Source organism: Ochotona princeps, chromosome 4, assembly GCF_030435755.1.
Source record: "Ochotona princeps isolate mOchPri1 chromosome 4, mOchPri1.hap1, whole genome shotgun sequence".
Classification (NCBI taxonomy): domain Eukaryota; kingdom Metazoa; phylum Chordata; class Mammalia; order Lagomorpha; family Ochotonidae; genus Ochotona; species Ochotona princeps.
This window is the reverse complement of record NC_080835.1, coordinates 110,546,797-110,564,495: the sequence shown is the minus strand read 5'-3', so window position 1 is coordinate 110,564,495 and position 17,699 is coordinate 110,546,797. Positions and strand designations below refer to the sequence as shown.

The 17,699-nt window shown below is 39.7% G+C and overlaps 2 protein-coding genes across 4 annotated transcripts in view; one reads left to right on the top strand and one right to left on the bottom strand.

The window, feature by feature from the left end:
* Nucleotides 1–17,699, bottom strand: part of ARHGAP32 (Rho GTPase activating protein 32) — a 309,647-nt gene that overhangs the window by 24,947 nt on the left and 267,001 nt on the right. For all 3 annotated transcript variants that reach the window (XM_058664112.1, XM_058664113.1, XM_058664114.1), the window contains one exon: nucleotides 6,593–6,742. In XM_058664112.1, coding sequence (XP_058520095.1) covers nucleotides 6,593–6,742 — 150 coding nt within the window. The remainder of the gene's footprint in view (nucleotides 1–6,592; nucleotides 6,743–17,699) is intronic.
* Nucleotides 1–17,699, top strand: part of KCNJ5 (potassium inwardly rectifying channel subfamily J member 5) — a 253,758-nt gene that overhangs the window by 115,040 nt on the left and 121,019 nt on the right. The gene's annotated exons all lie outside the window — the stretch shown is intronic.

The following is a 17,699-nucleotide window of genomic DNA, read 5'->3' as shown; positions in this document are numbered from 1 at the left end:
TACAGAATTTTACTTAAGCACTCAAAAATTTTACCAGCAAACACTTAAATATTATTTATATTGCATCTCAGATTGATGAGCTTATAATACTTTAGTAACTGGCCATCTGACAGTGTTAGTTAAAAACTTTGAACAGAAATATGTGGAAGAACATTATTTGGGTTTAAAGAGGCATTGTACTAGACATGAAACATTCATAGGGACACATGAAAAGAAACAAGTATTTTCTCATGATAATCTTAGATAATATATTTCTCTTACAACATACTATGATGGCATTCCTATACCACGGCACTTTTTCTTACTTTTCTGGCTTCTGCTTTTCTTTCTTACAGTTTGGCTTTTAAATCAGATCCTGTAACTCATATTTAAAACTTAGTCTCAGAAACCAAAAAACAACAACAACAACAACAAAAAAAACCAACAACAACAAAAAATAAAACTTAGTCTCTTATTTTTTTTTACTATAAAAAATCAGAAGTTGACAGTATTGAACACTTAGCTTACTAGATTCTGATTTTCAGAAGAACATCATGTGGAAAGAACTGTGATTAAGCAGTGACAGAGATAAGACACTAACAAAAGCAGGCTAAGCACACAGCCAATAATTCTAACTAATGCACTGTACTGCATGGCATGGAAGGCCCTTCACAATCCAGAGTTATTATTAATATATTTCTATATTTCACAATGCTAGGCCCAGTGAAGTCTATACAACAGCCTTTTTATCACTCCTTCACAATTTCTTCTACCTGAATGGTTGTACCCACTCCTTTCACAGAGATAATTTTTGGTTAGTGCTCACAACAAGCTAAAGTGTCCGTGTAAGTCTTCACTGAACAGAAACAATTAGAGGTAACCATAGTACTACATTCCATGTGCTCAAAGAATTACATCATTTTGAATTATCAATTATGTGACTATTCAAAAGCAAAAGTCATGCTTTATTGACCTCTGTATATTCAAAATTCAGGAGTACTGCCTTGGCATAATATATACTACTAATAAGTAAATAACCAGCAGGTACTCTAAGAGCTTGAAAAAGTTTATATAAATAAAATATCCCTGTACGAGCTCAGGTCCTACTTTTTATGTTACTTTAAAAGTAGGAGGGAGAAGAGAGTAACTGATTGATTGATCTGCCAATGTGCTTCCTAAAAGCACAAGAGGAGAGGCTGTGCTGGGCTAGCGCCAGGACCTAAGATTTCAACTCAGTTCTCCTAAGCTGTCATCGGCTTCCTCTCAGAAAGCCAGAAGCAGAAGTGATACCTGCAACTACACTCAGGCATTCTACCATGGAATTCCGGTGTTCCACTCAGCATCTTAACTGCTACACCAAACACCTATGCTGGACCCTGTTTCTAACAGAAAGGAGCTTTAAAAGTTCAAAAGAAATCCTGATGCATAAACAAACAAAAAATGAGATCCATGGGTAACTTTTCAGAGGAGAAATATTTCTATGACCTTTTTGAAGAACTCCTATTACTTCATAAATGACAAATGCTGTATCTCGGTTTTCTATTTTATAAACTAAATATGAAATAATACAATTAGGGTATAAGAAAATTTATCATTCACTTCAAAGAAACATATTTAGACATCACTGGTAAAATTAACTGTAAAATTAAAGAATAAAACAAAAACAGAACTTTGATTCTTTTTAAAAATGCACTTCTTATTATGTACGCTCCATATCAGCATGGTAACTCACCAAAGGACACAGAAGGTCCTCTTTTAAAGTTCAGGGCTTTATTTTTGTATTATCAGATTCTTCATAAAATGTCAACAAAAATAAGCTGCCATTGTATGAAGGCATAGATAACTTTTGATGGGACTCTTATTCCTGCAATTTTAGAATATTATCTGCTTACAGTTTTCCAAGTAGGAAAACATCAAACACACAGAGAAGCAGACACCGGTCTCAGATAAAGCAACCAAAGCTCTGCAGACATAAGCATCGGAATCGTTTCTTTACATCTTAGCTCCTTAAGCAAAAGAACTGAATTCTATAACATGATTACATTAAGAGGCTTAGTGAATAATATTTTGTAAGCATTATTTACGATTCTAAAGCAAATGAGAAATTTAGCAAAAACAGGTAGCAAAGTGAAGGAGAAAGACAGAAACCTTAATTTTAAGGAAAAGAGAAAAAACAAAGCAGTTTATCAGAATATTAAAAGAAAGATCCAGTCCCTTACTTCACTAACATATAGGAAAGTATTATTAAGAGCCAAAATAGTAAATTTTGTGAAGATCTTTGTTTAAAACCATGTATGAGGGGATGGTAGAGGGGCGAGAATGACACGATGGCTCAGTCGGCTAATGCTCCTTCTTCAAGTGCCAGGATCCCACATGGGTGCCAGCTTGTGCTCCACTTCCAGTCTTGCTCCCTGTTTGTGGCCTGGTAAGGCAGAGGAGGATGGTCCTAAGTCTTGGGACCCTGCACCCACGTGGGAAACTGGAAGAGGCTCCTGCTTCCTGGCTTTAGGTCAGCTCAGCTCGTGCCACTGCAGCCACTTGAGGAGTGAACTAGTGGATGGAAGATCTTTTTCTCTCTATGGACCTGTCCTTCCAATAAGAAAAAGTAGTCTTTTTTAAAGACACATTGTGGGGGGTGTTTTGTGGCACAGCAGGTTAAGTTGTTGTTAGGATGCTCACATTCAACGCTGCAGCAGCTTGAGTCTTAGCTACACTACCTTTCCCATCCAGGCTCCTGCCAGCTAGTACGTTAGGGAAGCAGCATATGACGGCCTGAGTGCCTGGATCCCTGTCACTAATGTAGAGACCCAGATGGCGCTTCTGGCCCAGGCTGTGCTGGGCATGTGAGGAACAAAGCAGCTAGTGGAAGATCTGTCTGTCATTCCATATTTCAAATAAATAAACCTCTAGATATATGCATTTACAGATACACATATATATAAGTGTATTAAAATACTTTTTAAAAGGCACCTGTCACCTAACCAAATCAAGAAAATGCATAGGAAATAATGACTGTCAAAATAAAACAGAAGAAAACTCCAAAACAGTTTCTCCAAGACTGTATGTCATATGATTTTATCTTATATTTACACTCTCCAAATCCTCCTTGGATTAATACTTTTAGTCTGAAAAATATCATATGATGACAGAGTAGGAAATGAAGATTTAACATTGATGATTCTTGGGCTGCTTCTGCAGTGCTGTGGGTTAAGCTGTTGCCTGCACGGCCAGCATCCCATGTGGATGCCAGTTCATGTTCCAGCTGTTCCACTTTAGATCCAGCTGCCTGCCAATGAGCAAGAGAAAGAAGCGGAAGATGGGCGAAGGGCTTGGCCTCTGTCACTCAAGTAGGAGATACGGATCAAGCTCCTGGCTCCTGCCTCCGGTCTGGCCCAGTCCTGGCGGTTGGGACAATATGGGAAGCCAACCATTGCATGGAAGATCTCTCTCTGTAACTCTGCCTTTAAATAAATGAATATTTGAAAATAATAATAAAAAAGAAACTTTTATTTAAAAAGCTCTGATGATCCTTAAGATCAGAATCAAGGCTAAAAAAGATAATTATAATTCAATATGAAGAATTGATACTTGATTTTGTTTCTGTTTGTACTTTTTAATCACTCAATTATTCCTCAATTACAAATCTATTAAGTCTTTTCCACTTGGCAGGAATCATGCATACATTTCAGATACAGATTTAACAGTTTCATTTTAGGGAACTGGCTTCCAGGTTAGGAGTACATGATCTTGCATTAGGGAAATACGATTACCTAAAATCAATTTCATTATCTGGGCCTTGCCTCTATGTTTTGCGCTCTGAACAAAGTCCATGTGTACATAAAGCATTTTTTGAAAAAGGCCTCATAATGAATGGACCAGAAACTCAAACTCGCAAGAGTGTTCAGGCAACAGAGCTTTTCCTTTTTGTATATTTCTCACTGAACATAATTTTAACTTATTCTCAAAATTTTCCACTGTATTTTTCAGCAATCTCACTTCAAATTGGTAAGAAGATTTGATTTTAAATAACTGCAGCATATAAAACAACTCTTTCTTTTTAAGACTTATTTGAAAGGCTGAGTTAGAGAAAGAGATAGAGAGAAAGAAAGGCCTTTCATCCAGTGTATTGCTGCCCAGATGGTTCAACAGGGTCTGGGCCAGGTCAAAGACGGGAGCCAGAACCAGCAGCCACCTAGGGGTCTCCCATGTGGTTGCAGGGACACAGCACATGGGCCATCTACCACTATTTTCGTGGGGACATCAGCAGGGAGCTGGAGAAGCAGAGCAGCTGGGACACGAACTAGCACCCAGGGAGATGCTGGTGATACAGGGGATGTCCCCAGAACAATTTTTACAAAAATCACCAACACTGTGTTAACATTTTTCTTCCTTTCAAATGAATATTTATCACAATTAAGAGAAACACACTGTAGTGAAACTAGTTATTTTTCATGAGGTGTAATATATTAAAATCTGTCATTTGCCATCATTCTTATTAGGAATGGAAACATAAGAAATTTCTGAATATAACTAAATCTTCTCGACCTAATGATGGAAAGCTAATTGAGTACTGCAGAACAAGAGAAAATGGTCACCTACACTAGTGATCACATCTAAGCAAAGTTGGAAACGGTAAGAAACACAAAAACTAAAACATTTGACTCTACAGTTGATGCCTATGTCAGGCATATTAGATTCATCTATGTACCAAAAAGTACTGTGTGTGCACATTTTAAAAGAATTGGTTCTATGGGTAATAGTGATGCAAACTTTAATGAACTATCACACATCACATGGCCTTCTTACAGCTGAAAACTCTGTTAGATTATCTCAAGTGAACCCTGACACTGGGAACCAAAAACAAAAGAATGAAATGAAAACTGCCTTGTCAGGCTCCCACATGATTTCTTACAACACTCTATCAAAGAAACAGGTCAGGATTCATACTTGCCCCAACAGGGAGGTGCTCCAGTTTAGAAGTTTTACAGGATAATCTTTCTATAAAGTTGATTATTCACTAGTACCATAATTAAGAGAATGAGTCACTCAGCAAAACATCATTCTGGTATGTGCTTCCTTCTCAGATAAATCTAGTGTGAAATCTACTTGATTTAAGGCAAAGACACTATTTTGAACCTTAAGCCAAAACAGTAACTGCGGGCCTGGTACAGTAACCTAATGGTTAAATCCTCGCCTTGCATCTGCCAGGATCCCATATGGGCACTGGTTCATGTCCTGGCTGCTCCATTTCCTATTCAGCTCCCTGCTTGTGGCCTGGGAAAGCAGCAGAGGATGGTCCAAGGCCTTGGGACCCTGCACGCACAGGGAGACCTGGAAGAAACTCCTAGCTCCTGGCTTTGTTTCAACTCAGCTCTGGCTGTTCAGGCCAACTGGGGAGTGAACCAGCAGGCAGATCTTTCTGTCTGTATCTCCTCTCTGATAATACCTGCTCTTCCAATAAAAAAAAAAATCTTAAAATAATTGTGAGCAAGAATGATTAAATACATTACGTCTTTACAAATATCCATGCTTCATATAACATACCCACATATACACTTTATTTACACAGATGTTCACAATTATGTGTATGGTTTACATTACTATTTTCATGATTATCCTAATTGTTTTAATTTAGAGTTTAAATAGACATATATGGTCAGTTCTGATTGTTTTAATTTAGACTTTAAAATATATTTCTGCTTGTAAATATACAAACATTTGTGTTTAAATTAGTTTAAAAATGCAGACAATATAGTTTTAAAATATTTAAAAATCTTAATTGCTACATCAAAGACTAATAAATAAGTTATTCTTCTACCCCAAATTTTAGTTTAAAAAACTTCTAAACTGCTCTTCCTGATTCATTCTTCATCTGAACATTCAAATGAATGTTACATGTGAATATTTATTAATCATGTTTCATCATCCCCAATAAAGCCAAAAATTATTTAAATATACTAACCAGAATACATCTGACCTCAGTCCTCATAGTTCAACCTCAAACTCCTTCAAATTGCAATTATACTCTAATGCTGCAAGTCTGTTTAATTTTTGCTATTCCTAGTCTGTGTAGAGACATCCTCTGTGGTACAGTGAAGAATCTTATAGCTAAGACTATGTAATTCACTTTTAATTTTAATTCAAAATTTCTAAGTCATCTGTTTGAGATGCATAGCAATCCCAAAGGTGGACACCTGTTGAATACTCCAGGAACCCCACAGGAGATGAAGGAAAGCACTTCTGAAAATCTCAGAGAAAACTCCACTTTTCCATCCCTCTTAGCCACCTGTCTTCTCCAACCATTCACCCATCCAGTCGCCGGATTCTTGATTCACGATTTAAATGACAGAGAAAGCAGCACAGGCTGAGGTATGAAGGCTGGAGGAGTGATTTCTGTATTTCATCACGGACAGCTTTGAGGTCAAAGGGCTCCATGGACACCTGGCCATCCTCGCTCCTCTCGGAGCCCAGATGTGCAGTGACCAAGCACAGCGCCATCAGTGCCTGCGCCTGAACAGAAGCCAACCAGGCAGTGCCACCTGCCTCATCTTCTCCAAAAGTCAATGCGGACGGCCTGGAAATGGAAATGATGAGCTTCTCAATCTAATTTTACCTTCAAAACCAGAATTGAGAAGGTGCTCCCCCAGGTCACAGCCAAATACTCTCTCCTTCAAGATCCCCCGCTGCTTCAGCTTCTGTTTTGTTGGACGAGACTTCATGAATGTTCGTAGGAAAGTAATGAGCTTGCCGTGTTTTTTAGACACTAAAATACAATAGGAAAGAGAAAATATCCTAGTTTTATGACAAGAGGTTACATTTACTTAGCATGAAAACAAATAAACAATTCAGACAGACTGAAAAAAAAAACACTATCACAAATTATTTTACAATTCGTAGAAAATTTCCAGCAGAAGTTTAGCTACTGATTGCTAATGATCCTGCACTATTTTCTCACCAGTCTATGATTTTACTACATGGGATTATGAGCACATTTAAGTACTCCGATCTCTCCCTTACAGCAAGGTTAGGACAGCAGCCATTATCCCATGGCATAGTAAGGGCTGCTAAAGATTCCAACAGGAGCCTCAACATTATTTTTGATTTGTAAACCTCCATAGTAAGAAACACAATATGGCAAACAGGCTTGCATTTATTGTCAATTTCTAAAATATTTTATTTCATGTTTACACATTGTCTCAGCATTTGTAACTTGCTGAATACAATGCAGGAAAGAAAACTTTCTCTTTTCTCCCATAAACTAAACAATCCCATGATGATACAGAATAACTTGTGACCTAAAGGCTTTATAAATACCACACACACACACACTTACATCAGGTCTTCTAGCAACATTCACCTAGCAACTAAATTTATTACCTACTGAATACATCAACTTCAATAGTTTACAGATTGAAACAGGAGATAAGTGAATTAGTACTGGGGAAAAATACATTCACTGATGGCTATATTACAAAGACCGTAATGAACATACTAAAAACAAGTATCAGCCAAGTGACTTCTGCTGAGAAGTGAAGGACAAGAAAAATCATGTTGAAGTCAACACACAACAAATACAATGCCTCCAAAGACGAGCCGCAGCAAGGAAACAAAGCCAGGCTGGCCCAGCCCTCCTGCTCCTACTACCGGATGACCGCGAGTGACCACCGACGGTCTCACTGGGTACCGTTTCTCAAGTGATTCCAACTCTCAGACACCATGAACGGAGCAACATTCCTCGGGGGACTTGTGGACCAGATGTACCAGTCAAAGCTTTTGCTACTCATTCTTTTCTTTTTAACTAAAACCTCTGCTTACAGAGGCAACCATCTTTTCTGCTCACTGCAATAACCCAATTTGGCCGCGACTGAGAGGTTTCCTGAGACATGTGACTTTCCATTCAAAACCAGCAGAAGTCCTAGGCAAACTATGACAATCAGCCAGTCAGTGCCTCACATAGATGAAATGGAAAATTTATTCTTTTCAATATTGTAAAACATTCTTAATATCAAAATTATAAGGATGATTCTATCGCTGATATGTTCTAAAAAGAATAATAACTCCTCCTGTATCTTAATTTCTTGCTATAAAATTAAATGATGGGTGCTCTTTAATTTGCGAGTGAGGAATAATTATAGCTCACGTGGTTAACTTTCGCAGTTGGTCACATACATTATACTGCTGCTATAGAAGTTACAAGCCGACAGGATTAAACAAAACAAACTTCTTAAGTATAAGTTCACACATGATCATTTACTAAACTTACAAGAATTTTAGCATTTTAGCTGATCCTTTTGCTAATGTGATAATTTCTAACAGGAATAATTCCTGATTGCTGTTTCAGATGTTACTAACTGGGTCAAATCTCTACAACACACACAAACAGGAGGCATTTATATTTTGTGCTGAATTTGGTAGGAATAACTGTTGAATGATGTATATGAGAAAATTATTTAAGTCACGTATTCTGACTATTTCAAAGCAATGTGAATTAAAACTGTTATTTTTCATTCCGTTACAAATATGTAACAGTACTGTATCTGTAACAGTACTGATATGCTGCATGAGACGCTCCGTGCTGAACCCACAGTACTCTGAGAATATGTATTAGTCCTTAAGCTTTTCAAAGGCATTTAATCTTCCTCTGAAGAACCTGTAGTCACTTAATAGTGCCGATCGCCAACATCAGCTCACTTAAAAGGCAAAATTCCGGGCTTGTCCAGCAGGATGCCCCATTACCTGATAGGATGAGGGATCAGCAGAGGGGTCACAGACGGCAGGACTATGACATTGACTGGCATTCAAGAACCATACTCGGGGCTAGACTGTGTGAGGCATGCGTGGACCAATCCCCTGAAACTCTGACCCCATTGGACGGTTTAGAAGGGCCGGTGGAGTCTATGCAGGAGGCATGACAGTCTATAGGGCGCTCTGGGCTGACCAGAGCAACCTCTGGCATACTTAACACTGGCTGGCAACAGGCCTGGTTGGAGAGTGTGGGGGAGGCCTTGGTTGCGTGGAGCCTACCACTAAGGGGCACAGGAACTGGAGGCTGAGTTCTGGTCGGGTCACAGTTGTAATCCCTTGGCACAAATATCAATTCGGATTTGACGCACCATGCCGGATTAGACCACAGCACAGTTTGGTGCTCCGGAGGACCAGGATAGATGTTGGACGGGCTTGGCTAGGCCTCAACCCCATCTGAGCCATATATGAGATATACGTGGGTATGGACGAGCCGTGGCTGGGCTGAAACTCTCAACAGCAGGAACCAGAATGGATTGAAAAGCGGAGCTGGCCGAAGGACCTGCTGGAATGCGTGAAGCCCAACACCAGGAAGGAGTCGGAGGGAGGAACCTGAACAGTTCCTCTGACAGGACACTGACTCTACAAATAAACGCAGGAAGCATGGAGGTAAATGACCCAGAAGAGGCTTTGGAATGTGACCCACTGGCATACACTTGGCTCGGGCTGGGGCAGACCAGGCTGAGTCGGTTCACGTCATCCACTGGCAAACCCAAGTGCTGAAACTGTGTGGGGGCCTGGCCGGGTTTGGTTGCGATAAAAAAAAAAAAAAAAAAAAACCCAGTACAAAACACAAAATGCCAAGGTGAAATGGCCTGTGCTAGCAGGGAATGCAACACCCGACCAGCACTCCTCCCACTGGTTTAGGTGAGGGACGAGAGTGTGATGGGCAGAGCCGGGGAGAGATGCGATACTCATTGGTTCCAATAGAGGTCGGGGCTCAGAAGAGAACCAACCCAGGGGTTAAAACCATCAGCTGATCGAAGTGATGGACGGTGGCGAGCACTGTGCTTACTAGTAGTACAGGTAGGAGCCTGGACTGGGAATGCCTCAAAGTTTTTTTTTAGGGGGATTCCCCTGAACAAAATGGAGGAATCAAAGCATTAACCAAGAAAAGATGGAAAATGGAGTAGATCAATCAACCACCTCAGGTATATGCTTCCAGCGGAAAACTGGACAAGGGGAAACCCTAAGATGGACTATGTCAATCAGTGGACTCTGCACCAGCCTCATCATACCTGGACTGTTGCTGATGATATGTTGGAGCTTCTAATTGATCGAGGTGACGCTCTGCTGGCTCTGCCTACAAACCTGAGAGGGCCTCCCTAAGAGGCCGTTGAACTTGAACTGGACAAGAGGGATGCTGGACTCTGTATGGTGTAAACTTTTAATTAGGGAATCTCAACGGAACTTGAGCTGTGGTTATGCATCAAGGTGAAGGAATTCATGATGGGGGAAGGGTTTGGGGTGAAGGGGGGGGAATCCCAGTACCTATGAAATTGTGTCATGTAATGCAATGTAATTAATGAATAAATGAATATTAAAGGAAAAAAACTGCAGTAACTGTTTCAGGTACTGTGATTACATTAAGGAATGACGGACAAGTTACATTCTATCACAACACCCACCGAGAAGAGGCGGACAAGCAATAATTAAACGAATACCGACACGCTCAGCGTCTAAGATAACATCTTATACATGCATGTATCTACATAAATGCTTCTTAATGTACAACATTAATTTCTCACAGCACTTTTTAAGGGCAGTACTAGTAATATCCACAATTTTAGGTGAAGAAACTGAGGCACAGAAATTAACACACTCAGGGTTAAAAATCAGCATTCAAATCAGTCCATTTGCCTCTAAGCTCAAAGTTTCAGAGAACACAGATACTTCTTAAGTGAGCACAGCAGGTAAGACTGGATTGTAAATTAGTGGCTAGTGGAGAGTAGCCTGGGGAAAGAAACCCTGGAAGATAGAGTGGCCAGGTCTAGTTTCCCTAAAGAAATCTTAATGACACTGGAGACAAAAAATAGTGGTGAGTCCAGAAGATAGTGACATGGGACGTGGCGAAACATCGAGACAAAGCCAGAATTCCGGGCCTGAAGAGGGCGCAGGGTGGGGGCGTGATTCCCTAAGAACACACTGAAGTGCCTGAGCATATTCAAAATAGCTCTCTTAAAAATGACCCCACACATGTATCAGAAACCTGAAAGTATCTCGCTGGGGGATTGGTTGACTGAACTGTGAGGACAACCAAATGGAGAACGCCTGCCACTTTTCTTGTTTCTATCTTTATGGACTTCCAATGAAACTGTTAATTCTATCTTGACAATAGAATGCTGGACTCTGCCATTATCCATGCCCGCAACGATGGGCATACGATTGTGTATGAAGAACTATAATATAGTAATGATATTGGGAACTCAATGAGGGGGGAGGGAATTGGGGAGGAGTTAAAGGAAATCCCAGGACCTATGGAACAGTATCATAAAATGATAATAAAAAGAAGTAAAATTAAAAAAAAAAAACTTCCAAACTCTCACTACAATAAAACTCCCTTTGTCAGAAGGCAGTCATCCCCAACCATACTGTCTCCAGGCACAGGGTAGCTGTAAGCCTACTTCTCAGCCTGGTAAGTTTGGCTCAAGAACAACAAAACCTAGCTGTCTGCTATCTGTGTATTTCATGTTTACTGTTCCTAAATAGCGACACAAGGCCTAATTAATTAAGAGCTGCAATCAAACACAAAATTAAGGCACTGCCAGGATATCCCAAATAACCCTGTCCCCTCACTGCTGGCATTGGAGGCCTCTGGAAAATTCAGTTACAAACGTGTGTAGCTCTGGCTCTTTGAGGTCACCTTGCTCCTGTTGGAACTTTACATCTGAAGCTGGAGTGAGACAGGGAGCCAGGCATGTGGACTCTTCTTGTCATTTTATCCCAATCTGATGCCCCGAACAACAGTCATAAGGGTAATTGCAATCCAAACCTTCCATGGCTTCCAAGCCATCAGGGGAAGACTACAATATGTTGTGTCTAACCTGGGCACTGTGTTCCTCATGCTGTGACTAGCATTTTCACAGTGGCAAAGCTCGCTGTGGGGAGAATGAGAAGCCCTGTCATCCTGGACTAAACAGTCATCTGTCAAGATACTCATTTAATCGCACTGGACATTAAAAGTAATAAGAACATTCAATATCATCACTGTTAGATTTGAGGACCTGTAACAATTCCACAGACAAATGTCTCTTCATATTAATTTTCTTCATTTTACACTTCTTTCCCATTCCTTAGACACTAAAATGGCAAAGACGTGCTTGTCTGTGGGTCCAGGCACTACCCCTTACCCACTGCCTTAGCCGTTATCTGGTGAGCAGAGGTGGTGAATCTGTCAGTCCTTTCAGAGACTTCCACAGACGAACAGAGAGCTGGGAACTGGCTGAATACAGGTCAATGTCTACAGACCCACCTCCATAGAGCAACATGGGAACACAGGACGCAAGATGTGTCAGGGTAAGGCCCACCCAATACAATATAGTAGAGACACAAAAATTAACAATGCTACGTGCACAGATAAAACACACCAAAACTAAAACACAAAACAATATTTAGGTACAATTAAAAGCTATCATTTTTATATCCAGTTTCCTATTCTAAAGAGTTAAAGTGCAACATATGTCACAAAGCTAAGTTCCTCCACATTACTTAGACAAGACAGATTTTATATCTGTAATCTTTTCTTAAACCTGAGACAAACCCTACCAAACCAGTCTTTCTGGTAGCCAAAAGCTTTAACAGTAAGACACACAACTGAGTTATCTCCAAGGTAAATCTTTATGATGGCAATAACCAGTTAACAGAGAGACACTAGAAACCTGCAGCTCAGTAAACCACAGTGAACCTTGAAACAGAAAGGCAGGCCACTCGATTTTTAGTTACGCCAAATACAGTATTTCTGTGACAATCCCAAAGAAGTCTTGCTTTCTCACAGTATTTCACCTAAATAAGTATTTCTAAATTGGTCCTCAGAAATCACTGAAACTGATTTAAGGCAATTCTTGACTTGGATTCATTCATCTCGGAGAGCATAAAGGAAGAAGGTAGGCATTTGGATAATGGCTTCAGCATTGTTTACTTAAGTATATGCATCAAGTTCTATCATTTGTAATAAATCCAGATAGCCAGGCACACAAAATTAGAGCAGTGGAGAGGCAGTATAAAACTTGTGGAGACTGCCCTGATTAAACCTAAGCCTTAGTACAACTTGACTGTAATGTTTCCTGGATCTAGTGGGACATTCTCACACTGTTCACACCATCCTATCCTGTGCTTAGAAGCTTCAGCACAGATCAACTGACCATTTGAAGGAAATTTAGGAAGGAAGAGCACAGAGGCCCACTGAGCCACACTGACATTTAAGGTCAAGAAACACTTGAACCACATGTAACTTTTATTTGCATTTACACCTTAATTTTTTTTTTTGAGAGAGATTTTTTGTCTTTGGCCAATCTGGCAAGTATTAAACTATATCTCCTTATACCACGCATGTCTGTGGTATTTTCCATGTTTACTGGTTATTCATTTTCCCTCTGCTGGGAAATGATTCTTCATATCCTGAGCCAATTTTTTTCTCACTGAATGGCTTTCTCTTATCCATGGACACAATTTCTTTACATATCCTGGCAATATTATGGTTTGATCAGGATTTGGTTATCCAAAGCTATGCAGATTTTTTTTTTTAAAGACTGATTTATTTTTTTATTGGAAAGGCAGATACACAGAGAGGAGAGACAGAGAGGAAGGTCTTCTGTCCAATGATTCACTTCCCAAGTGGCCGCAATATCTGGAGCTGAGCCAATCTGAAGCCAGGAGTGTCCTCCAGGTCTCCCACGCAGGTGCAGGGTTCCAAAGTCTTGGGCCATCCTTGACTGTATTCCCAGGCCACAGGCAGGGAGCTGGATGGGAAGTGGGGCCACCAGGATTAGAACCAGTGCCCAAATGGGATCCCGGTGTGTTTAAGGCGAGGACTTTAACCACTACACTATCTAATATACGCTATCTAATATAAGAATCCCAGATTCTTATATTAATAATTAGTAGATTAAAGGGGGAGATGGATCTGATTGCAGCATCTGGGAGGTGGGACTCACAGGAGGTTTCTCCATCACTGGCACCTGTTTGAAGTGGGATGGATACACAGCCCACACGTGTTTTCTTATGTGTCTCTCTGCTACCTGGTTCACCATGTGATCCTTCCTTCAGAGTTCTGCCATTGCTGGCATGCACTAGAAGTCAGACTAATTAGTGGGCAGCCTGCTCTTGACTTTGGACTCCCAAACTTAAAACTGATCATTCTTTCTAAGAAATTCCAATTAGGAATTTTAGAACAGCAAGGAAAAAACAGATTAATGCAACTTATTTCATATAAATTTACAATTACTTTGCCAAATTTTGGGCACTTGTATATCAGAAATAATAGTTATGTAGTATAGTGGAGAAAGAATCTGTTTGTAACAATTGGTCTTCCTATCAATGAACATAGAACATTTTTTATTTATTTTACGTTTCTTTTATACCCCGCAATAATAATTTTCCAAAAAGGTCATAAAACTTCTTTTATTGTTGATTTTAGGAATTTAAGAATTGCTGTTGCTACTGTATATACTATATATTTACTAAATCATACTTTCTCATAATTAACTGTTACTATTTAGAAATAAAGCTAGCAATGTGGTAAAGCACATACTTGGAAATCAAACTTCACGGTTCCAGCCAACCTTGCCTTTGTAGCCTCTAGCTATGTGATTGTGCACAAAGAAAGAAAGAAAGAAAGTACCCTAGGATTGTTGCAAAGATTAAACCAATTCAAAGTATTAAGCACTTAATGATGGACAGAAAATCTCAATGTTAACTTCTTGAATTTTTTACCTTTAACTCCAACTTGGCTGAACTTTCTTATTACTTCTTAACAATTTGTAGGTTTTTCTGAATTTATAGATCTGCCATGAAAACAGATATAATTCTCTTTCCAAACTTTTTATTAAGTCATTAACTATTTTATTGTATTTGAAAGACTGTGATTTTCTGTCTTCTGATTGACTCCAAAATGCCCAGGAAATGTCTCAATTTCTAAAGAAAAATGGTTATCTTAGTCTTCACTTTAAACAGATTAACAAGTTTTTCCACTAAGAATAAAATCTGCTTGAGACTGTTTTGCAGAACTCTAAATATAAATAAATCTCCTATCCCCAACTACTGAGATATGTAAGAGGAGCACGGGCCTTTTTAAGTGATTTCACTGCATCTATTATGAAGACCTGTTTGTCCTGCTTAAGTGTTGAGCTTAAAAAGCTGCACTACTCATTCTTCATTCTCAGTTTCACTCTATAGAATGAATGCCTCTTCTATTTCCCTGTATCCTTTGCAGTGATAAACATGGTACAAGATTTGAAAATGCATTTGGCAATTTTAAAGACAAAACTCTTCAGCTTCCTGAAACTGAAATTATCATAAGAATAGTGTTAACATACTTAGAAATGACCTGATATTCCATAGACAGCAAGCATAAACAAAACAAAAAAAAATCTAAAAATGACAGAAAATTGAGGTAAGTTGCAGATGTCTTAAACAGTAGCAAAGCAAATGACAGAGACTTACACTAACAGAAATGCAGTTCTTTGTGGCCAAATAGGCCCAACTGGAAACCATCATGCTAAGGGAAATGAGTCAATCCCAAAAGGTCAGATACCACATGTTTGCCTTAATTTAAGTTGAAATGCTGTCAATCCGAAAAATGGTACCTGTAAAATGTAGTATTATTTCAACCTCTAACAACCTGTAACACATGCAACAACATACTGTGATGTAATCAATGAACCACCAATCAACGTGAGGCAGACTGCTCATGATCTACATCAAAAAACTATAAAACCTAATATATTTTAAGACCCTCTCGGTAATGCGGAGGGAGAGCAGAGATCTTCCATCTCCCTAGAATGTGTGAGGATTTCTCTGCACACCCCTCCCAACAGTGTTCTATGCCTCAACGGGTGTCACATGCCTTGCTAAAGGTATAAACCAGTTTAGACTACCCTAAAGTCTGCCAATTTCAGTAAAAATTATGCTTCAACACAATAAACTGCCAAACAGTAAAATGAAAATAGACATGAGATAGCTGAATGGTATCCTATAGCCAATTTTTTTTTAAGATTTTTTTATTTATTTTATTACAAAGTCAGATATACAGAGAGGAGGAGAGACAGAGAGGAAGATCCTCCGTCCGATGATTCACTCCCCAAGTGAGCCGCAACGGGCCGGTGCACGCCTATCCGAAGCCTGGAACCAGGAACCTCCTCCGGGTCTGCCAGGCGGGCGCAGTGTCCCAAGGCATTGGGCCGTCTTCAACTGCTTTCCCAGGCCACAAGCAGGGAGCTGGATGGGAAGTGGAGCTGCCGGGATTAGAACCGGCGCCCATATGGGATCCCGGGACTTTATCTGCTAGGCCACGCCACCGGGCCCTCCTATAGCCAATTTAAGGTAGATAGAAACCAGTTGTATACAAACTATAATTGAAATGTTAATGAAATAGTCTCAACATGTGGTTAAGAACTCGCATTGTCTAACATATCATTCACTCATTACAATGTTAATCAACCCCATATTGTTGGAAACTGTTGTTGATGTTATGGCATTTAATTGGACGGAATGATATTCTGCCAGCTATGTCTTCAGACCAGAGTTGGTCTCCCCAAGAAACTGTTGAACTGAGCTGGACAATAAGACACTGGACTCTATGCATGGCACATGCTTGCAATGAAAGAAGTAAGACTGGATTTGAACTGTAATACTGCAACAAGGTGGAGCAATCCACCATGGGGGGAGGGCACGGGGAGAGGATGGGGGAACATCAGAGCCTAAGAAACGTTGTTATAAAATGAAATGCAATAAAAATATATGCTTATACAAAAAAAAAAGAGCCTAGATCGGGAAAAAAAAATAGCTGAGGAGAACAGTGTCACTCAGTACTTCCAAAGCAAGAGATACTAATGGAAAATTACATTTAGCATACACTGTTGTTTGAAAGCATCTTTAAGTAAATGAGAAATAAAAGCTACTAAGCATGTTAAGTCAGCACCCATGCTGGGGAAAATGTGTTATAATTCTCATTGTGGAGCCCGGCACGATAGTGTAGTGGTTAAAGTCCTCGCCTTGCATCTGCCAGGATCCCATATGGGCGCCGATTCTAATCCCGGCAGCTCCATCCAGCTGCCTGCTTGTGGCCTGGGAAAGCAGTCGAGCACGGCCCAAAGCCTTGGGACCCTGCGACCATGTGGGAGACTTGGAAGAAGTTCATGGCTCCTGGCTTCGGATTGGCGCAGCACCGGCCGTTGCGGCTCACTTGGGGAGTTAATCATCAGATGGAAGATCTTCCTCTCTGTCTCTCCTCCTCTCTGTATATCTGACTTAGCAATAAAAATAAATAAATCTTTTTAAAAAAATAATTCTTATTGTGTCCATAGCCTTAAGTACATCAACTAATTTCTTTAATTTTAACCAGTAAAGGCTTTATTTACAAATAATCTAGAATAACTCCTCTAAAGGAAAACCTGTAAAAGAAAAGCTCTAGACAGCTCAGCAAGATTTCAAGTTGTGCCTTAATTATTGGTTACATGAGCTGAATTAGTTCTTACTGAAACACAGAACTTAATATATAAAAACACTTTAATAAAATAAAGAATAATAATATAAAAGCAGTTTTTTAAGTAATGACTAAAAAATAACAAGGAACAATTCTGATGATGTGTCTTTTTAAGGTTTGCTATTGCATCCGGTTTTTATGAGATGAAATTCTGTCACTGGTCTTACTGTTATTTGTGTAAATCTTCCTCTCTGTTCTCTAACAGATCTGTTCTTGC